The 24,030-nt window shown below is 42.9% G+C and overlaps 1 protein-coding gene across 1 annotated transcript in view; it reads left to right on the top strand.

Moving 5' to 3' along the window:
• The window catches only part of spock1 (SPARC (osteonectin), cwcv and kazal like domains proteoglycan 1), a 96,630-nt gene that overhangs the window by 66,838 nt on the left and 5,762 nt on the right, over positions 1-24,030 (top strand). The window contains exons 4-7 of the mRNA XM_053429633.1: positions 1,709-1,823; positions 4,548-4,668; positions 8,263-8,383; positions 23,908-24,027. Of these exons, the coding sequence (XP_053285608.1) occupies positions 1,709-1,823; positions 4,548-4,668; positions 8,263-8,383; positions 23,908-24,027 (477 nt within the window). The remainder of the gene's footprint in view (positions 1-1,708; positions 1,824-4,547; positions 4,669-8,262; positions 8,384-23,907; positions 24,028-24,030) is intronic.

Here is a 24,030-nt window from a genome sequence, read left to right on the forward strand (position 1 = left end):
ACGTGTGTGTCTTACTTCCAATTTGTCCGCGAGTGGAGGTCACACTCTAATCCTAAATTGTACTCCAATCCTCTGTTAAGCAGAGACAATCCCCCATTTTTGTCTTCCTCGCTCCATCTCTCTTTTCCTCACTGTGATAAAGTCGTTATGCAGCAAAGTGAAATAAAACAGGTTTCCTGCAGCACTGTGAGATGGAGGTCTCAAAAAGCAGGTAATTGAAACGTGCTCTAGCACAGACGTCCATCTCTCTCTGCGATGTAGATTATGATAGGGCACGCAGGCTTGTGTGTGTGTGTGTGTGTGTGTGTGTGTGTGTGTGTGTGTGTGTGTGTGTGTGTGTGTGTGTGTGTGTGTGTGTGTGTGTGTGTGTGTGTGTGTGTGTGTGTGTGTGTGTGTGTGTGTGTGTGTGTGTGTGTGTGTGTGTTAAAGACATTAGAGCCTTGCTCATTAATGACAGATGTGTGAAGTGTACTATGAATCTCCTCCCCTGAGACTATCTCAGCTTCCCCGTCATTATTGAGTGTGCTTGTTCTTACACCCCAAAGATAAAGAGAGCTCTTTAATATCTTCTGACAGAGCTAGGTATGCTTACAGTTGATATGGGTCGCTGTTCATTCATTCCTGAAGATTGTTGTGGAGATTTTGGCGTTACCACAGGCAGAGGAGTGACAAACTGCCGTGGTGTCTGAGTCACTGGCTGATTTAACGCTGATAAACCAGCATGTGAACAGCAGCACAATGTACGATCGGGTCAGAAACTAGTTGATGTTCACATCAGACACCAGCTGTGGCTCAAGCATAACCCATTAGGGTCCCTAATGGAGACATGGCCACTCTTGTTTTATGATGTTAGCAGGCACATGCTAATGACTTGTACATAACACAGGGCTTTGATCTGCACACTCTGCACTCAGTCTTAATTAACTTGGGATTTGAAATCATTTTTAGTCCCTTTACCGTGGTGATGCCATGTGGTCTCCACATGTGGTTTAAACCCTCCCACTATGCCTTTGATCTCGTTTTATTGTCTTTGTTTTTTCAGTGGGTTTTGTTCATTATTTAAAAACAACAAACGTTTTATCTTTCTTCAGCCCACACCCAGCACAGCCTGTGTGACAGAGAGGGTCTCCAGCCCAGAGCCTGCCGCCTGATGCGGGCTCGTCTCTCACTTCATTTGTACTCAAGGCTCTCCCCTCTCTCTCTCTTTTACCTCCTCCATCCTCTGTTTTTCTACTTTCTTCTGTCTGTCAAAGGAGACTTTCTGTGTGCTGTTAGTCTAGTGTGACACGACACAAAGCTCGGAGTCAATGAGCTGCTGTGATCTTTTGTCACCTTGGACACCTGCCAGCTGTGCCTGGCGGCCACGGCGATAATGTCACTTTGGAGATTGATTTGGGAGAAGATGGGGTCGACGCTCAGAGAGAATAGTCCTCATTAAGAGCAGCTCACACCGTGGAAAACTCAATGTTTACCTCGTGCCTTTCTCCATTTCCTTTTCTCCCTGTTTTTCCCCAACTCATTATTTCTCTGCCTGCTTCATTTAGTTGAATGTAAGAATTTATCAGCTGGAAAACAAAAAGAACAGCTTGATGTTTTGCCGCATCAACTTTCAAATGCAGCTCTCTGTCAGCACTGATGCTCTCGCTCTGCGTGTTATTTATTTTTGCACTTCGGGAGATGAAGGTTTTTCCTTGTCCTCTCCCCGTAGGCCCAGACGCCACCAAGGACCCCTGTCTGAAGGTGCGCTGTCCCCCTCACAAGGTGTGTGTCAGCCGTGACTTCCAGACGGCCATCTGCACCAATCACAAGCCGCCAGCTCACAGGTAAGAAACAGTAATATCACATTTATTCCTCAGCCTCTTATCTACAAAAAGAAAACAACAAAGCTGTTGAGTTGTCGCTGTTTTGAGGCAAGAAGCTCTCTCCCTCAAATATGCAATTTATATTAAGGTGGGGTAAATGCCTGTTATTCACAATTACTATGCAAAGTTGAACTTCAATACGCTAAAGACCCTCAGGGAAGGTTAGACAAATTATACCAATGCAGCAGAAGCATGAATTGAAGTAGCATTTTGTGTGTCAGCAACGTGCGAGAATCTGTATTATAGTGACACGCAACTACACTCTGAACACAAATGAATCGTGATCAAATCTGTTTGCCCTTTGGAGTCTGTCAGGACCCAATTTGTTTGTGTTTCCAACCTTGTCGCGTTGCCAGTTTTAAGGATTTTCAATTTTGCAGTTCAAGAATCATTTCCCCCAAAAGACATGTTGTGCGTTCTCCTTCTTGAGGTTTAATTGATTTCCTCAAGTCATTAGCTCCTGAGATACTCTGCTTTAATGCCTTTCCTTGTGTTGCATTAATTAAGTCCTATTTGCTGCTTAATATGTCAAACGATTCACCTGGAATCCACGTTTCCCCGACTGCATCGCTCATCGGCTCTTTGGACCATGATATTGTTTATCTACGTGAGTTGAAGTAGCTGCAGTAATTCTCATAACGCAGATTCAGTGACCTCTCAGAGGACAAATTCAAACTTTGTTGCTCTCGAGCTATTTGAAACCATATTGTGCAATGCAATTAATGTACACTGTGGTGCAGCATGCATTGTTTATCAGGGAGATGAGTCAAGATCATTAGTCACTACTGCTAACAAAATACTTTCTTAAAAATGCCCTGAACACTCTTTGGTATCGCTGCTGTTGTTTCCACAAGCAAATTAGTCTTGCTCTCCACGAGGCCGTCGCCAACGGGAACGTGCAAACCAAAGTTTCCTCTTCTTCTTGATATTGATTTAGTTCTTTGCAGACTTCCCTTATAGGTGGAAAATAATCTTTGACTGGACGTCTACATTAGCAGCAAGAAAAACATAAACTTTTTAAATTATGGAGGCTCGCAGTGTTAATCTGTGAGCGCCTCCTGCCCACTGTGCGGAGGCTGTAGCAACATCAAATCAGAGCCACATGGAGTCTCAGCAGGCGGCTGAAGTACAGTAGTGTAACGGGGAGAGAAAGAGAGATCGCTGTCTAGTGTCTGTTTGAGGTTGTCTTTCCTCTCTGCTCTCTGTCAATGTCCTGAACATTGAATATTCATCATGCATATACACTAATTCCCCTCGCCAAGCTAATCCTGCCTTTCAAATCACACTATTAACTTCAGCACGCTCTCGTGCTACACGGCATTTATGCAGAGCGCTTGATGGCAGAGGATGACGAGCACTGGATTGGACTGCGAGGAAAATGAGTGGAAGCATCTCAGACAATGTTTATCAACCTAAAACTTTCCAGCTTACCTCTGTCTTGCCTTATCTGCCAGCACAGTTTTTGTTTATCGGTGCAGTGTGCATGACTAATCTGCTGTGGCAATCACTGTGGCTCTGTCTCTGAGTGGGACACTTCTAAAGAGGCAAGAGAGTGGTTGATGCTCTTCCTGGGATTTGAGTGTTGTAGTTTTGCAGAATGTTGACGTCTCTGGAGAGATTAAATGATGAGCTGTTGCTTAATGTGATTTCAAGCTTTTTGACTTCGGATTACTATGTAAGCTTTATGCCTTGGGGTGGGGAAGCTTCAACTGGACAATACTGTTAGTCCAGTCTGAGGTTTGATCTTAAATTAGTCTGAAGCAAATCAGACTAATTTGTTTGCCCACAGAGAGTTTCTCGTAGTTACATTATTAAATGTATTTTCATATGTAAAGAAATATAGCTATGGGATTGAAAAATATTTGCAGCTATTTATATTTAATGCATATTTACCTTTCATCATTTTCTGTCCCTTGCTTAAGCTACCTGCTCCTCTGATTGGATAATTCAGCCAGCATATATGTTTATCTAGAACTGTTGTGATGCCCGGCCTTATACCTGATGAGGGTTCAGCAGACTTACTGTAAATGTTGCATAAATATTACAGCAGGAAACAGGACAGAATTTGCTCCGAATCTATTATTTCTGTTCACGGTTTGCTTTTCTCTAACGCTCCTGTTACATATTCACAGGTAATTTTCTGCCTTTGACAGAATTTGCATTCACCTCCGAATCTCCACCTGTTCACTTTAGTTGATGTTCACTCTGCACCAATTGTCGTCGTCACTCTCGTTTCTCTGCGACGACCTGCTCTGCCTCTAATTCCGTCTCTGCTCAAAGGATGTGGCCTGTGGGGTGTTCAATGAGAGCACTTGGATAGAAAATTGCTGCGAGATTTGGATCAAACGTAATTACACTGATTATTGAAAAGGCCTCCGTGGACCAATCAGGATTCGCTCAGCTGACCCTGAAAACCAGAAGCGCTTCTCAAACTTTCTGCTCAGTGTGAAACCGACTCTGCTGGGTTTCGATAAGATTCCTGACCGGAAAGTTATTGCTGTGCTTCAATTTACCCCCAAACATTGATTTATGAGAGTAATGTTTAAATATTCGACATACTGTCCCCTGGGAAGGGTTTTGCTTCACTTATGCTGGATTATATGGTTTGTTTATGTCAAAATCACAATTCGTAACTTAATGAAATGAATTGTTTCTCATATTTGTCTTCCTCAGTGTGAAACCAAGAAAAGGCAGCGCAGGTCACAAGCGCAGGCTGGAGGCTGGTGCTCCTGGGAAATGTCGGCTCTGCTCGGCCCTGCACTCAACTCCTGTGTGTGGCTCTGATGGACACACCTACTCCTCCAAGGTGAGGCTCATCAAGAATTCATTCTTTTGTTTAGTATCGACCATGTAAAATATTAAACATGAATGTTACCCTCCCCCACGTATTCATCTCATAATTTTCTCTTAGTATGTTGGACAAATGACAGAGAAGAGGGTCAACCCTAAGCCACCCAATCAGCAGCTTAAACTCACCATTGAAAAACCATCATTACCATCTCCTCTGATTCTAAAGCCCCAGTTCCAACTATGCTCCCTTCACCATCAAATCACACAGAGCTCACAGTGGCAGGTTTGTGGAGGAAAGAAAGACGAGGTTTAACCTTTAGTGATTAGTCAAGGAAGAAAGGAACAGACTGTGAGGCTGAAGAGTGAAACCAGGTGGAAAAGGAAGAAGTGAAGCGCTCTGCCTCCGTCCTTGATAAAGCAGAGCATGGCGTCTTATTGTCACCCGCATTCATATTATCTCATTGTTGCTGTGTTCAACCTTTTGGTTTTCAGGGGTGAAGAAAAATCCAATACACAGGAACCTCATACAAATAGACAATAGAAGGCGTCTCTCGAGTGTCTCGCAGGAGTGAATCGATGTGTTGGCGACAGGGATATTGGCAAAGTGGAGCGGCCTGTTGTCACTTTCTCTGTGTTGTTTATTAATTCCAGCGTTTAAGCCAGCGACATTCCTTGAACAGTGTATGGAGAGAAGGACTCGTCAAAGCACAGGTTTTTTAAAGTGCTACTGGTGAAAAGCTTGGTATTCATCCACATACCAGCCATGTTTCTTAACTGCAGGAAATTAAACATGCAATACTTTAGCTGCTCGGGTCCCACAATCACAACGATAACACAAGACCTACTTTGACGACGTCCTAAAGCAGCCTGTGATCATGGTTGATGTTTTCACCATCATTGCAGATGAAAATCTTCCCGGCGCAACTAAGGGTGCAAATCATATTCACAGATCAGGGAATGTGTTAAAGTTTTATTCATGTCACGCAGCAAATGTCAGTGAATAATCGTGATCTGTTCTGAGTGACCAATGCAAACAGTGGGAGGACGAAACAGTTGACTGGCTGGCAGTGAGTTTTGCCTTCGTCATATCCCAGAAGTTATAGAATAGATGAGCAAAGCCACAGGTAAAGTGGATATGATGCAATTAAAATGTGAAGAAAATGAAACGTCCCGTTAACTTTGAACATTGTTGGAGACATTTTGGACAGAGTAAGTAGACAAGGCAACACAGTGTTTGACGTATGGGTCTAGTTGTTTGTAGACATTTAATAGAGATAATTATTCCATATTATTCGAAACGTTTGCCACAAGCTGAGATTGGGTTTCTCCTCATTGTGTATGAGGAAGTCTGTAGAATAATATTTCTTAATAACCTGCCCATGTGAGCTAAGCTGTGCTGAGGAGGAGAGGTGTTGCAGAGGAGGAACAGAAGGAGGAGGAGAGCTGGGGGAGTCCCTCTGGTCTCTGAGGTACTTTAGTTGGAGGGGTTCAGTTAGCTGGTGGAGTGATGGGTCCCTGTGGCCCAACTTAAATTCTGCTCACCAGTGTGCTGCTGGTCTCAAGATTATTCATATTTTATTATTACATTACATGCCTCCCTCATCCCAACCGCACACACACTAACTCACACATACACACACACACTCAATATCCTATTAAGAGGACTGTGCTCTTATCTCCTTAGAGGCTTCAGCCCACTGAGTTAAAATACTGGATGGCAAACAACTTCCTCCAACTAAACCTCTCCAAAGCCAATGTAATTGTCTTCGGTCCCACCTCCAGCACGGGTGATAGCACAGCATACCCTGGTGAACCAGCACCATTTACTGAGTCCTCAGCATGAACCTGGCTGTGGCCTTAGACCAAAACCTGAACTTCGGACCCCACATTAAGAAGGTTGTTCGATCGTGTTTTTACCATTTAAGAAACATATAGCCAAGGTTCAATCTCTCACATACAGACCTCGAAAATATCCTTCACACCCTTAAATCCTCTCTCCTCGACTACTGTAACTACCTTTATAGTGGTTTTACTGAGAAATAAATCACACAATCCAAAGTTCTCCAGTGTTTTAGCATCCTTGCACTGGCTGCCTGTTATTTTATTACTTTTAAAGCCAGCTATAATTCAGGCCTTTTATCTCCCTTGGAGCCAGGACCCAGTCCGACATCCCCTGGTAAGACGTTGCCAGCTTTTCTAAAATCTAGGCTGAAAACCTTTGGAAACAATCTGCCAGATGAGATTAGACTAGCACTAACAGGTTACCTGCTATACCTGTCTTCCTAAGACACGTCTCTATAGAAAAGCTTTTATCGCATGATGGCTAGGACTTTTATTATCTTTATCTTTATATTTATTATTTATTGCTCTGTTACGACTTTCATACAGTTGTAAAGCACTTTGTTACTTGTATTGAAAAGTGCTATACAAATAAAGTTATTATTATTATTATTATTATTATTATTTTAAGTCCATTACTTCCCTTCCCTTAAATCATCCTCTCCTCTCCTCTCCTCTCCTCTCCTCTCCTCTCCTCTCCTCTCCTCTACTTATCCCCCCCTCCCCTACTTATAGTCAGGTGTTAAAACGCTATTTCATCAAAACCACATTAACCCTGTGGAGAGACAAACATAAAGATTCATGGGGCCTCTCACGGTGCTGACAGTGACTGGGGGAGGTCATCCATTTTCTGTGCTTTCTCTTCTTTTTCGCTCCCTCCATCTGTGTGTCACCCTTGCTCTATCTCTCTCCCTCCATCTCTCTCCCTCCCTCTTCACCTCCCTCCCCAGACAACTAATTCAATATGCTGTGAAGCAGACGGAGCGCTATCCCTTTGTCAACAAATTTCATTAAGCAACATTAGCAGCGTTATCAAAGAGGTGATGGGGAGGATTCAAACGATAGATTTTGAATTATAACGTGGGAAATGAAAGTGCTGGCAGGATAAGGCTGGGCCTGTGTGTGATATGATGTGTGTGTAGATGCGTAAATGCATTTTCCTGGTCTCACCTTGACAAAACGTCATCGGCTCGCAAACGGAATTTACATAACTCATCTCGGGTTTCATTATTCCTCTTGGAACGATCTTGTAATTGGATTCTTTTCCCCCCCAACTAGTCCGAACGATTTCTCACCCCTCACTTACCTGGAAAGAGATTTATACTGTTGAATTACTTTCTCAAGTAGCCCATCTTGTTTTTTGCATTGCATTAGGTTTGTAAGCTACTGCTGAACCCTGCGGGGCATCTCTATGTCTAATTGTGTGTCTACATGGACAGGGACGAATCTGCATGTTAGTAGTCTGCAGGTCATCTTGATGTTGACATATTCTAGTTAGGACACATCCAAAATAATAGACTTTAATGGATTCTTCCCTGACCCATCCATACATCCCCCCACCAAGTTTTGGGGTAATCCATCCTGTAGTTTTTGCTTGATCTTGCTCACAAACAAACCGACCATCAAACAAATGGACAGGGGCGCGAACATAACCTCCTTGGTGGAGGAGATGAAGAATCTACCTGATGGGGTTTTAATGTCGTTTTTGTCTGCTTCAGTAAAAACTCAAAGAAACCCTCCATTACCCATGTTTGTTGTCCTTTTTTTTCAGTGTAAGTTGGAGTTCCAGAGCTGCCTCGCTGGGAAGACAATCTCAGCCAAATGTGATGGGCTGTGTCCATGCTTGCCGGGCCAGGAGCTCATAAATCCAACACACATGAGTGAGAAGACTGGTGAGGACAACACTAAAGTTATTTTGTTTGGATAGCCTTAATATCTGCATTTTTTGGATTCAGGTCGAATAACTTGTTTAGACTGTTACTTACTTGGGAATGGCATTTGTTGTTGTGATTGACAATTTCCGTCACGTGAAGTCCCCCTCTGGTGAAATCAACTTTCCCATTTGTGCAATCTGTATGATAAGACATTCTGAGGAAAACAAGCAATCACCACCATGGCTGAGTATTTCCATATGAACACTGCAAATAAACAAATGCAAGTTTAAAAAAAAATAAACGGGTCTGTGACATCACAAAGCTAAGTAGCCAATCCTGTCAACCTGTGGCTGGGACTCAGTAGGTGGAGAAGGCTCCTTTTCTCACTGCAGGTCAGCTGTGAGGCTGGAGAGAGGAGGAGCAGGGACGGGGTCATTTTAGCATTATTACAAAATGACGTAGGAAGGTGGCAAGTTTCATTTAGGCCATTTTAAGGCCATGGGGGAATGTTTTCATGACAACCCATTTTTTATTCGTAATTTTGAGTTTTAGTGAATGTAATAACATACTACAGTGTGACTTTAATATATATGCTTAATATGCGTGTACTGTATGGGTGGGTATTTGCATGTAGTTGCTTGGATGGATAGACGGATGGAGGGACGAGTGCATCGACAAAGAGAAGAATGTGCAGACAGAGAGAAGTCGTTTTTAGCTTTATCCAACTTAAAGTTCTGTTGGATGCCTTGGAATCGGACCAGGACCCTCCACACACACACAAACACACACACACACAAACGCAGGCAAAAATCCTTTCTCCGGTAGTCCCTCAAATTCACTGGTGATTCACTGCGTTTCCATTCCTCTCCTGTCACCTCACCCCTTACTCATGTTGTTTTCCCCCCTAACCCCCCCTTCCCACTCCCAGCCCCCAAACTATTCTCTGACAGCTACAGGCAGCGGTGATGGAGTGACTGTGTGTGTCTCATTGTTTGTCATGGAAATAGGATTTCAGCAGATGGATGGAGAGATTCTGAAATGAGAAATGCAATCTAAAAGGAAAGCAGCACAGAGAAGGATGGATTGTTATCGGTACAGGCTTCCTCTGTCCCAAATTGGGGGAGTAGTGAGACGGTTGTGCTTTGTGTTCCCATATCAATCGGTCTAGTTGTAATATTGAATATTTAGATATGCTTACACCCTCAATACGTTCGCACAACACACACAAACATGCACACTCTGCCCTCGCACTCTCTGATTAGACAGTATTTATAAGGATGCCACGGTTCATCACGCATATTTAATGCGATAGAAACGTACTAATTAATGATGGCTCTCTCTTTAGCTCACACTCGCCTTTATTAGTTTAAAGCCGAATGATGGAGAGAACTGAGAGTGGTGTCGTAATGAAGAAGTATTTACCAGCTTGACCGCTGTCTAATTGATCCCCCTGCATCTCTTCTCAATAGAAACTATAATTATATGTTTGGTCTGCAGAGCTCGCCTTTGGGAGTGTAAGCATTGAATGAGAGTGTGTGAAGAGGAGGGAAATCTTTTACAAGATCTTGGACGGTGTCAAAACAAGCAGTGTACATCTTATGATGGCTTATGGATACGGACATAACTGAGCAGTAACACCAGAAGTCTTATTGGGGGCCAGTGTAGTCAAGTGAGACAAGGAAAAAATGAGACAAGCTTTGCGAGTTGGTAAGAAACTATATGATGTTACTTCACTGAGACACAGGGATACGGACATTCTCAAGAGGGAAATATCATAACCTCGTCCACCTTCACCATGTTTGTGTCAGAAACTCGCTGCCCTCCAGTGAATGTATTGATTAACAACCAAACCAGCATAAAGGATACAGAAGTACGTGGGCAGTGAGGGTTACATCGTTTGTAATGGATGCATCTGTTTTTGTATGTTAAGAAAGCATAAATGAGCCTTTACCCGGTCTGGCTCTCTACTTAGAATCTTTGCTCTTTACATTTTTCGATTTCTGATAATTTCACCTCTTCTTCTCTTTAACTTTTTCGTCACAGCTCCTCCATACATCTTGTCCTCAGACCATCACTGAGGTAGCGGTTTTATCAGAGGTTGCAGGGATTAGTGAAGTGAGCATTTGCTCTCGTTGGATCAGCAACACATAATGGTAGACAGATGAATGTGGCAGCAGGTTGAGGGAAACACCATGTGTGTCAGATCGTGCTCCTATGGTAACAGTCCAAAGATTTGCAGCAGTTCAGTGCATGCAATCACTCCTGCATGTTTGCCGGGAGCCACTGGTTCAAGCTGGGTTCGAACATTTGTACCACACTGATATAAATATCCCTGCTCACACAACATCTGCGTCTGAGACTGCGTCATCAGCATCACCTTCCCTGTGTTGTGTTTCCACACCTCGGTCGGGGTTTGAGGTGGTGGTGCTCTCACGTCACAGCCTCAGACTTTGGAGAGGAAGAGACGGCTGGTGTGGAAATTTCTATATGCACATGTGAATGCATCTAGATGTAGAGGTGGATATGAATAACAGAAGCAAGATGCAGTGAATATCCAGTGAAATGTTGTGTGTGTTTGTTTGTGTTCCATCTGTGCAGAGCAGGTAAGTGTCATGGTGATCAGGAGAAGCTCGACAGGCGCAAAACGGAACTAATTAAAGTGCTAATGAGCTCAACTTTTTAAATCAAGCGTTGGTAATCGTATACATGAGGTTTTGCGAGACATCCGTATATACAGTACCACACTGCCATATACTCGCAGCAATGTTAATGACTTTGTTGAGGCAACTGAGCTCACTGTGCTTTGATATTTTAATAAATGTAACCCACCTATTCCTATTTTAATCAGGTGAGGGCCCTGAGCTCTTCAAGCAAGTTAACTTCCTATATAAAGTTAACTTTTATGATAAAGAATAATTAAAGCAATGTTGGCCTGTATCTTTTTTTCCTGTATGAACTCCTGTGAACTGTGACACCCACCACTAATATTAAGTTAGGTTCACTTTATCTCCACCAATTAAACACAGTGTAATCCAAATAGCCAATTAGCATACTGCGATAGGATTGATTTATCCCACCTTTCACTACAAAAAAAACTATTTACCTCCTACACTAATGTACTCATAGGAAATACCCGAGATAGCTCTAGGATCAGTTTGAGAAATACACTTTTTACCTGCTTTACTTGCATTTAACTTTTTATCTCCTTCCGATAAATTGAATTCGAGCCAATTAAAATAGCTGATGGAACTCCACTGAAGTAAAGGTGTTTGAAGTTAGGATTTGAAGCTCTGAGCATCTGCCTATCTTTCTCTCAATGAAGAGCAGGTGTCCATAGATGTTGTTTTTTTCCTGCTTTGTCAAATTAGCTTTTAGCATAGACATGCTTTGCTTGCGATGCTACCAAAATAGACTCATGGTTGTTTGGTTGGTTGGTTGGTTGGTTGGTTGGTTGTTTAGCTTTACAATGAGGGCTTCACCATATGTGATATTGTTACTAAGGAATGATTGTATGAATATCTAATGAAGCCTTATGTGATTTTTTTATGAGACGGTTGTTTGGTTGGTTTGTTGGTTTGTTTGTTGGTTGGTTGGTTAGTTGGTTAGTTCATTAGTTAGTATGGTCCACTGCTGTGTCATAGAAAGTCTGAGTCAGTACGTATATGTCTACAAAGTCTATAGTCTGAACAGTCACTCGAAAACAATTTGACGTTGAAAAGAGCTTGAAAAATAATTTAGGAAGAAGAATAAAAGACAGAATAGTTGTAAAGGTATCAAGCACCATATAGCGCAGCCATTTCTCTTTGACTCACTTCCTTGATTTTGATTGATAACTGCAGATGAGGAGTGTGTGTGTGTGCTGCAGTGAAGGAGTGCAGCGCGAATATTGTTTCTTTATCTGACGAGGCAGAGTGGACGGCTTCAAATACATTTTTTGAGTACCTTTGCCTCCACCACACCAATAACCTTTTTTATTCTCTGAGTGGTGTGTGTATGCGTGCGTGCGTGCGGTGCATGTGTCCGTGCGTGCTTGCGTGAGTGCGTGTGTGCGTGCGTGTGTGTGTGTGCGTGTGTGTGTGTGTGTCAGTCACATTTCTTCTTCCACAGTGAAACTCTCCCTTCTGTCTGCTGCTCATTAATTTGTATGTCTCGAGTCCTATCCAACATTCTGCAGAGTGAAACATTCGCCTCCACCTTTGGTCACCTTCCTTTCATTTCATTCATCGTACAAAGGACTAAGAAAATGAGACATCTTTGAATATCACGAAGAGATTTGACTTTTTTACTTATCTTCTGACATTGGGTCGAGTTGGTGTCTGCTTGGCACAAATGGCTCATACACATGACAGAGTCCAACATGGTATTACTCCTGACATTATTCAGCTAGTTGGGAAACCCTAACCTGAATCATGTGATATCATGTGATTTTGCAAAAAGCTCCTTGTTTACACCCAGGGCCATGCATCTACATATTGCGACTAAGGTCGGAATACTCCCTGTCTTATTATCATATATTGATTATTCAGAAAATGACCTTATTCACATTAAGGTCATCGGGAAAAACGCTCTTGACATGTCAGTATATAATACAGGACATTGGCTTAAATGGGTTTATATATCAAAATTAGTGTCCATGTAAACGTTGTCAGTGTTTCGAGCTGACAAAAAATTATCCTGCTCGTGAGAAAGACATAAATCATTTGACTGGTTATAGTAATTTTTTTAAATGATGGTTCAATTTCTCGCTGCTGCTGCTGAACAAAGACATTGACAAAACAAAAAGAGCCTTTAGTGGATGAGTGGTGTAAACCATGGAGCCTTATTGATATTTTCCTGGCGATTTTGTCTCACAGCTTCACAGAGAGCATGCAGGAGGACAGATTGTGTTCTCTCTCTTTCTTCCTCCACACTTCCTATCCTCTCCAAACACATGCCAGTAGCGTGGGGATTTTAAACCCAGAGTGCTGACCAGCGTGTATGGTGCCTGCAGAGCGTTTTATAGTAGATCCTATTTACACTGTCCTCACCAGGAAAAACAAGCTGCATCGGCCATTTGTTCCAACACTGAAGACAAATTATGTTTACGGTTTCCTGACAAGCTACTCGTGTGACTGGGTACGTGTTGTGGTGAAGCAAAGCCTCTTGGGAAGGATCTAAGGGGGATATACATAACCAGTCAATGGTTTTACCACAGCACTGTTTTTCCTGCTTTTATCGACATTCAAGCTGTTAAAGTGTAGTGAATAACCTTAAATCGTACAAAGGGCCGCTATAAACTGCCATGTTTAAAAAAGAAAATTAGATCAGCCAACTTGAAAACATGTTAATTTCATAAAAAACATTGTTTTCTTTCCTGGATCAAGACATTGATCAAAGACTTTAATATTAATGAAAACAATCAGGTATTTCAGAGAATAATTACATAAAAATTGCAAGAATTTTTACACTAACAATATTACTAGGAGCTTAATAAAATCCAGGACCAATTTTCTACATTTTAGAGAGAGTTTATTGTTTAACAGTTACATTTAGCAATCACTGGCAATGAAATGCTTGGGTCACAGGCTCTCTTCTAGCGATGCTCAGAATATTAAAAGCAAAAGAAAATATACAATAATATAAATATCACATAGAATATCAAATATATGTATTAAATATACATCTTAAATAGGTCTTATTGCCTGGGGGATGAAACTGTCTCTGAGCCTGGTGGTGCGGGCCCGGAAGCGGTCGGATGGCAGCAGGCAAAACAGAGGCTGTAATAAGCTGTTTGTTTGTATCTATTTTTTGGCAAACAGTCGAAGTAGATCATGTTATTTATATGGTGGGAACCGCTGTCCTCTGAGAACTGCGGGAGTAGGTCAAACCTGTAGCAATTGATTTAGTAAATGCTGACCTCCACCAAGGCCAAACAGTCTCCCTTAATTCAGCACCAAATCCACCATGTTTGGTTGGACATAGTTTTTAGGAGGGGATCTGCAACAAATTGCACACACTCGTGATATAGGCCCCCTAAATGTGTTTTATTTCTGTCAAGATCGATGAATTACTAAAAATGATGATAACCCGAAACAGTCTTGACCCATGTCCCATCCTTCCACCAAGATTCATACAAATCTCTTGAGTAGTTTTTGTGTAATCCTGCAACCAACAGACAGGGGTGAAAACATACAAAATCCATGGAATGGCACCGTAGAGTGCAAACATCTGCCACGGTCCATGACTCTGGATCTGATCTGGACCTGCACCAACATTTTGTTTAATCCATTCAATAGTTTTTACGAAATCCTCCTGAGACACAAACGAATGGACAGGGGTGTAAATCTCCATGGTTAATGTAAACATAATCTCACTCTTCAGGTAAAAACTTGAGGTCCTCTCTCTCCGACTCAGTCTTTCAACCTCTCTCTCTCTCCTATCTGTAATTGTCTTCCTGTCCGTGCAGACAGTGTATTACTGATCATTATCTGGTCTAACCTTAACTCACTGCCACTGCGATTGTTCTGGAGAGCCGATAGCTCCAGGCAAAGAAAATCAAACAGGCCCTTGTATCTTTTTAATGAATCTGACCTTCTATCTTCCTCATATCTCCTCTACGACTGTCTCAGTCCATTTCTTGCTCCTTCTGTTACCTTGTTAAGAAGTGTCACCTCACTCCGCTGCCTCCCATTTCTTCTCCCTCTCTGTTCCCGTCCGTCTTTCATCTTGATCCAATCTCATCACGCTCCTGTTGTCTCAAGGTGATCGCCACCCGCCGCTCCTCTCTCTGGATCTAATGTCAACGCCTTCTCTTTTATATGACAAACTCAGTTAATTATTTAAGAAAGATAAAGGAGACCTATGGGAGGATTCAAAGCCTAAAGTGATAGTAGCAGTCGTATATGAAGAAGTCTGGAGGACACATTTATCTAATGACCTAAACCAGCCGGGATGAATCGACACCATGTTTAATTTGGGAAAGGACAAGTCGATCACCTACTAATGTGGCCACCACAGCATCTATTGCACAAGAGTGTTACATTATGTTTGTGTGGAGCTAAAAGGGAACAAAGGTAATCAATCTCAAGTACACAAAAGCAGGTTAATTAAACTGACACATCTGATAAACATTTTATGGGATAAATGATGGGTGTGTGGCTGTGTGTGGCAGATGTTTTCAAATGGGATGTTTTCATGACATAAGAGACATTTAATGTACCGGTGGGATACAAAATGGATCCCATAAGTACAACGCTTCAGTGTAGATGTGTTCTGACTGGAGAAATTGTTGAGGTGAATGTTTAAGGTCTCTTTTGTTCATGCATGTGCATTTACGTAGTCATTGAATCAGTGTGGCTGACTGAACAAATATCATCTGATCATAGTCTAAATCCACTTAATATCCATTAGATCCATTCGTTCTCCAGAATTAACCGAAACTGTGATGAGGTGTGGCGGACAGGGCCTTGAGGCAGAGGAGGAGCGTGAGGTGAAACAGAGCTGGTTATTGTAGTTCTTCCCACTGACTTGAGCTGCTTACCGACACTGACAACAACTGGAGCAGCAGTGTGTGTGTGTCACCGCTCAGGAAGGTAATAAAGTTAATTTAAACCCTTGGCACTTATCGCCAAGTCATAACTCAGTCGAATCGGAACACGCTGATGTTATAGCTGGTCATATTTTTAGATTCTGAGGATATTATTATCTCCAATGTTCGTCACAAAGCAGCTCCATAAATTCAGCGAGAAATCATACAAAATGAAGCTACTTAAAACCTGCTTGACATTCATCACATGCTTGAGCTTTTATCAGTTTCATAAATCAGTTATCCACTTGTCTCCACATCTCTTGCTTCACATATTAAATGTAAGTAGTTTATTCAGCATTATATGAAAGGTTACCATTTACAAAATTAAAAAAAATCTTAAAAACACAGACAGCATTACTGATTAAATCGATGGCAACATTGTGCCTCATTCTTTATCTAATATTAAGGATCAATTCTGGCAATCTCTAACCTGCAGTCCAATTATAACTCCTTCTTTAAGGCATAGTTTTTATTGATCTCGGTTTTGTGATTTTTCTTTTAGAAGAAGTTCAGCAAATAGGAAGTCTCTCTCGGACATTAGCTTTATAAAAAAGTGTAACCACATAACAACAGATGTCCAAGTTAGTCTGAAAAACTCATTAGAATTCACAGACATGTGAGTCAGCAGAGATGAGGAAGTACTGGCTCAGAGGGAGAGGTGTAGGAAGGAAGACGGATAAGAAGTCCCCCCCCCCCCCCCCAGTCATGAATCAGTTTGATATTTGACCTGCCGCTCTGATCGATAGCTTCTACTAAAAGCCGCCTGTGTGTCTGGCGGGCTGTCTACTCCCTCTTCATCCTGGATAAAAGTCCACTGTCATCCAGTCTGCGGTGGGTTGGAAGTGGCGTCATCTTTGGCTGACCCCGGCCTACAGTTTATCTCTGTCTCTGTGAACACAAGTGCCTCCTCTGTAACTATTAGGAAGTTACTGTGTGGATTAACTGTTTAGCAGCATTCTGATGGAGGAACTCTCTCTGCAGATCGGACGTGGAAACTTCTTTGCCAAAGTCATTCAGCTATTCTGGCTGCTGCCACCTTTCTGTCACCATCTATTGTTACACCTGTTACATAGATCACTTTTTCTAAGACAATTACTTCCACTCCTTTAATTTGATGAGTGATAACCTGAGAAAACCAAACTCTGTTGATCTCTTTTCCTTATTTTGTGATAAAGGACGCTGAGTCATGAGGAGTTACAGGTGGTTGCCATGGCAAATTGTTCTGTATGCAGACTTGGTTTCACACAGCAGTTGCACCTGTCATGACTTCACAGGGACTTTTGACACATCATTTGGACAGTCGGCTATCACATACAACACTCGAGGCTAACACCATATCTTCTGTGTTAAAGAAAGTGGAAAAACAAATCCAGATCCACGCCAACATGTTATGGGTCCTTTCAAATAGCTGATGCACATCCCCTCTACAAAATGTCATTGAAATCGATTCAGTATATAACAAAAAGTTGCCTGACATTTGAAACACATATTGTCTAATGCAGTGGTTCCCAAACTTTTTGTGCCCAAGGCACACCAAAGGACAAATAAAAATTTCAAGGCACACCTATTGTGCAAAATAGCCTTATAACACGTGTTATCACTAATATCATCTGTTTATCTGTTAAGTTTATAATTATTTACTAATGCCAAATAAGATGTGACCAAGACAACTATTCTACTCATGAAATATTTATTAACAAAATACTTTAAATTTTTTAAACTTTATCAAATTGGGCTTAATCAAACACACCCATTTCAACCAGACAGGTGAGGCAAAGGAAACAGAAATTCAGCAGAGAACTGTCCATGAGAAAGCTGCATGGTCCTGAATCTGACCCACAAATTATAACTGTAACATTTAGAATCAGGCTTTTTTTGTAAATATTCTGCCTACTAACAAATCAGTGGGACACATGTGCCTGTCGGGGCGCACAGATTTTTTTAATCCTTGGTGGCACGGAGGAGAGGGCCACTCGCAAGTCCTGCTCAACAGAGAGCCGTGACCTGGTCTTGTTCTTCATGTGAACAAGAGTGGAGAACGCCAACTCACACAGGTAGGTGGTGGGGAAATGAAGAAGTTGGTCGATAGCGTGGTGGGAGATGGTTGGATATTCTGATGCACAAACCAACCAAAACTGATCGAGTGTGAGCTCACTAAATTTCAGTTTCAGCGTGCGGTCCGCACGGAGCTCTGCGCTCTCCTCTCTCTCCTTCATAGTGAGCTTCTCGGTTGAGGACTCGGACTCCTGGTTGAATGGGTCTCGGATCCAGTCATTGTCCTCGATGTCCGCCACACGTGGAAAATAGCGCTCAAACCTCTCTTTTAAGGTCTGAAGGTGTTCGGCATATATAGCGCGCTCACTGGCTGCCTGTGGCGCAGCTGATGCCAGCGGGAACATGTTCATGGAGCCCTGTTCCAAAGCCTCGCGCCACAGGGTCAGTTTGCCCATAAAGCCCCGAATCTTGTCTGTGGATGATAAAATGTTTTCATTCCTGCCCTGAAGCTTGGCGTTTAACTCGTTGAGATGCCCAAATATGTCTGCAAGGTAAGCCAGCCTGGCGCACCAGCTCTCATCCGCGAGCCTGTCCTTATGAGGGACAGCGTGTTCACGTGAAAATTCCAAAAGTTCTTCCCGGAGCTCGTAAAAACGGGATAAGACTTTCCCCCGAGACAACCATCGTACCTCTGTGTGGAGGATCAGGCTTTGGTGGTCGGCTCCCATCTCAGCGCACAGCTGGGAGAAAAGGCGAGATTTCAGGGGCCTTGATTTGATGTAATTCACCATCTGCACAGCCTGATTCAGCACCTCAGTCAACTCCGGGGGCATGGTTTTGGCAACTAATGCCTCTCGGTGCAAAATGCAGTGGTTGGTCACTATCTGTGGATTTTGTGCTTTTACCTTTGCAATAAAGCCTCTCACTCTCCCCGTCATGCACGCCGCACCATCCGTGCACAGACTGACGCACATACTCCAGCACAGATTGTTTTCTTTTAAGTAGTTATCAGTTACCTTGAATATTTCTTCTCCCGTTGTATGGCTTGCCATTTCTTTACAGAAGAAAAAAGTCTCTTTAATAGAGTCACCGTCAACATACCTGACGTTTGCCAGGAGCTGGGCAGCCCCACTTATATCTGTCGATTCATCTATTTGAAGAGAAAATCTGCCGCTCGCCTGCAGTTTCTCTGTTAAATGTTGTTCAATGTCTTCTGACATGTCATCTATTCTTCTTTTGATTGTGTTATCAGATGCCGGCACCTTGGATAGCTCATTTGCGGCATCTGGACCCAGCATGACACCTGCAATTATTTTGCAAGCAGGGAGGATGAGTGTCTCCGCTATTGTGTGAGGCTTCTTTTGCTTTGCAATAAGCTCCGCTAGCATGTAACTAGCCTCCATTGCCTTTTCAGACACTTTCACGGAATCCAACAAACGGTCTTGCTGCCTCTGGTTCAGATCCTGCGCTCTTTTGAAATAGGCCAGGTTTCTCTCAGCGTGGAAGGGATGTTTGGTTTCCAAGTGCCTCTTCAGCTTGCTTGGAACCATATTAGCATTAGCTAACTTCTCCCGACAGAGGACGCACTCCGGCTGAGGAATGTTGACATCCCCGGTCCAACTGAAGCCATAAGACAGGTAACTTTCATGATACTGTCGGCTGACAGTTTTTTTCCTCTTTTCTTTCGGTGGGTTGTCGGACTCGGCAGTCTCTGCACTGGTGGTTGGTGGTTTGCTCCGCACGAGAAAGCGCTCCATTTTCCCTCTTGTTTATGTTTTAATGTTGTGTTCACCTGCGCCACTGCGCGAACAGCGAAATGTGGGATCCTCTTTGAGGATTTTTTAAATAGTTTTTAGATAAAGAGTTTGCCTCTGTATTATGGAATGAGTGCATTCAAAGTAGTATATAGTAAATTAAAATAATTATTTTTGTATAGTTGTATACTATATTGCAGTAGGCTATGGTTGTCACAAAATCCCACGGCACACTTGGACTTGCCTCACGGCACACCAGTGTGCCGCGGCACACAGTTTGGGAACCACTGGTCTAATGAATAGTTAGAGAACCTTTGTGCGATCGGCCGATCAGCCCTTTGTCACATGACACCTTGTAAGAAGGCATCGTTTTTAAGGCCTGATTAAGTAAACTTTTTAAAAAGCTGTGGGAGGAAGGAAAGAAAATAGTTTCTCTACAGTTTACAAAAAAACGCTGACTCACAACTTGAGGAGTTGGAGACTGCACTGGAGGACGAGAACGAATCCTTGTGACTAAATGTTGACGAGCTTGTCTTGCAAGTTTAATGGTTTGAGCATCGGGGCCGGGGGACTGATGACCCAACAGGTTTAATGCAAGAGTCATATTTTGTATTTATTTGGAGAAGGAAAGTTGGTTCCTTCTCTCTCTGCACACACTGCACATGCACCAATAGCGAGTCACAGTGTATGAGCTCTACACACTTTATAGATCAGGGACAGACTTGGGTTCGGCTGCAAGATCAGCATTTCCCCCCTAATCTTTCTCTGGAGATCATTCATTTATGAGCATGTCGATTTATTAATGTGGTCACATTAGTGTTCGGAGGGAGGGAAGGAGAGGGTTGAAAAAGTTTATTTTTATCAAGGAAATCAGGCCAATCCAAAATATCTGTACTACTACTTCTAGGACTTGTTTTCAGTACATTACTGCTCAAAAGATTTCAGAGAAAGAACGATGTCTAAACTACTTTTAAAAATGAGTGAACAAATTTCAGTCTGTTTTTAGGTGAGTTAAGGAATCCTTGGGTCCAGCTCTTGGAGAACTCACTCTCTGAGTCAAACTTTTTTTCTGTGAAGTGACCATGAGACAGTTTTTCAACTGACAGCTGCTACATCAGCTCCCACATGATGTCTTGTTCTGTCATCACCGGGTCATCTCTGCAACTCCTGCGGAAACCCATTGATGATGGTTGTGTGACCGCCTGACCGCGATGTGGCTCAGAAAGAAAGGAACGGCCATTTGATCTGCGCGCTGTGTCCTTCTGTGCGTGAATGTTTCCAGTCCCAGCTTTCTGACTCATTGCCCAACAAAAGGGCTCCCAACACAGGCAGCAGTGTCGGGGCTGTCCAGAACAATTTGGGTCGCACTGAGAAGAAGCGATAAGAAGGGTCCTCTGAGACTCGTCGTGGGTCAGAGTGTCCACAAGAGCCTGGCGAGGAAAAAAATGGGTTAAAGAAGGGTTAAAGGGACAGATGGAGATTCGTGCAGATGTGGGAAACCGCCGGCCTCCCGCTAGACATTTCAAAAAACGTTCAAGTAAAAAAGCTTTTCTTTCTCTGTAATTAAGGAAAATACCTTAAATCAGTGGACTCACATGTTCCTAATGTTGGTCCTGTGTGCCAGTCAGACCACGTTCAGAATAAACACAACACGCATTCCCTGACATGCAGCATGATGATTGTGAAGAGAAGTCGTTTTGGAAGGTCTTGCTTTCCGAGAGAAACGGCCAAACAATATAGACATGCACGTGTGTCTTTGGTTCACGGGACACACTGATGAAAAAGGCTAATCTTAAGCATCATTACAGCTGAAAAGAAGCAGATGTTCAGGATCAGTTACGAGAACAAACGCACTCAGATGAGGTTTTCCCTCTACAGCTGAAACCTCATTGAGAAGGAGAATCTGTGAAAGAGTACAAGAGATACAATTAATCATTCATTCTCATATTCACGCGTAAGAGTCACTTTACAGTCTCCAATCAACTCTACTCCAATCTGCACGTTAAGACTCCAACCGAACCGGGATTTGAACCAGGAAAAAACAACCTTGAATGTATCAAAGGTTAAACTCACAACACAAAACGAAGAAGGACAGAGACACAAAAGAAGTCCCAAATATAATATAATGTTTGTCTTCAATAATTTAGTATGACCCGCAAAGGAGGTTATAAAAATTTAACTGGCCCTTGATAGGAAAAAGGTTCCCCCGCAGGCCTGCTGTACTGGGATGTTACAGAAGAGAAATGGGAAATGAAGCACTCAAAGCAATTTGAGTAAAGAGAAAGAAATAGGAGAGTGGGGCATTTCAAAGTGGGCTTCTCCATCTAAGAGAGAAAGTGAGTTAGGTAGAGGAAGGTGTGATGAGTCGCTTCGGCTGAAAGTCCGAAAAACTGACAGAGTTAGAGCAGAGAGAAAGGAAATGAAGAGGTGATAACGGGGAATGAGCAAGAAGAGAAAGAATCATTAATGCAGAGAGTGATTGAAAGGGCAATGTGGGAGAAGAGAGAGGAAGAGGATGGAGGGAGGGCATGTTGGAGTGAAGGACGGCCCAATAAATGAACAGAGGGATAAACCTTCCAGGAGTTTGTGTTCAGGAAAGTGTAACACGCCGCTGATCCACTTCTGCCTGTGGGAGTTTTATTTAGGAGCTGAAGACAGATAATGTTCGGCTGTTGGTATTTCGCTTCCTCTTTTCTTCTCTCCACACAGTGGGAATGAAGAGTGGGCTGAATTGTTATCTGTCTGGTCCTGGAGGGCTGTATCACACACAAACACACACAAAAACACACACACACACACACACATGCACACCTTGGGATTGCAGCTAATATCACAAAGATGCCCGGTCAGATTAATGTTATTTTGTCCTCTTCTCCGCTCCGGTGTCTTTACCTGAGGCGTCAACTGCTGTATAACAACTCTGATAATGACACAATACCAATAACTATAACTGTAAAATATGACCTTTTGCATATATTTTGGGCTTCAGGATAGAATTCAACAATCGCCTGACAGAGTGACTCACCAAACAACAAAACTTTTCCGACAGGAGAGACGCTGCTCTGACGCTGCTCTGTTCACTTTTAGAATGAAGGAAGTGTGTATAACCACGAATTTGAAGTTAGGAACAGGCAAAATGTGATTCGTTTTTAAATGCGGCTCTTTGTTCGAACCTCCGCCACGTTTCTCAGCAGACTGCCTCAATTTTGCGAAGGGGACTCCACATGCATGTTAATGGCCTCCTCCCTGCGTGATCCGCCCTCCACGGCCAGGCAAGCTGGAGCGTTCGCATTGGCAGGGTCCGTGCACTTGGTGAAGAGTGGCTCTTGTCCTTCAGCAGCATCGTCAAGCTCTCAGGAGAAAATGAATGGAACGAAAATATGTCAATCACATGCAGGGGAAAGGAATAGAAAGAAAGATGGAGATTGACAGACAGAGAGGCAGGCGGAGGCAGGAGTCGGCTTGAATTGCAGACAGACCCTGTCAGATCTGCAGGAATTAGTTTGAGCAGCACCACAGGCGGGTTTATACTTTCAATTAGGGACGTCATTAAATATATTGTTTTCGGTTTGCGCTCCCTCTGGGTAGCTGCGTGGACAGCAGCGTTCAGTCACTTGACGGCTCGACGGTGTTGGATCAGCTGTTGTTGTGGGTTAACAGTGTGATTCTGCATTAAATCACAAACACAGAGACAACTGCACCACCACAAATTAAATGCAACGATCAAGTGGCCTGTCGCTGCGAGACGTTCAGGAATGTTTCCAGGCAAGACGACGTTCAGGATTTCCAGCAGACCTCTGTTCTGTGTGTGTGTCTGTGTCTGTGTCTGTTATATCATGTGTAATAGCATAAATCCTTCATTTGAACTGGAACATTAAATGTAAACAGTGAGATGACAGCAGACGAGGAAACTCAAACTAAACGGAGTCTACTGTATTTTCGTGTGTGTGTGTGTGTGTGTGCATGTGTCAGATTGGGTTCCTATGGTAACTGACAATAGATAGCAGCGGTTCAGTATGTGTTATCGCTCCTCTGTGTTTAGTCAAGAAGAAGAGTTGGATGAGAAAAACAAAAAAAAAAGCAGGCGGAGAGAAAAAGTAAACAGCAGAAATGAAATGAAAGTTTGATAAGGAGCAAGAAAATTGACTGCTTTTTCCTCTCCTCATTATTTTGTGTTGTTGTGCGTGTGTGTGTGTGTGTTTGTGTGTGTGTGTGTGTGTTTGTAGCCTGCACTGACACAGAGCTTCACAGTCTGGCTGCCAGACTGAAGGACTGGTTCGGAGTTCTCCACCTCGACGCCAACAGAGATCTCAAATCGTCTGACAGCTTCGATTCTGCCACTGGACGTG

The sequence above is a fragment of the Pleuronectes platessa genome, chromosome 8, assembly GCF_947347685.1.
Source record: "Pleuronectes platessa chromosome 8, fPlePla1.1, whole genome shotgun sequence".
In the NCBI taxonomy this organism is placed as follows: domain Eukaryota; kingdom Metazoa; phylum Chordata; class Actinopteri; order Pleuronectiformes; family Pleuronectidae; genus Pleuronectes; species Pleuronectes platessa.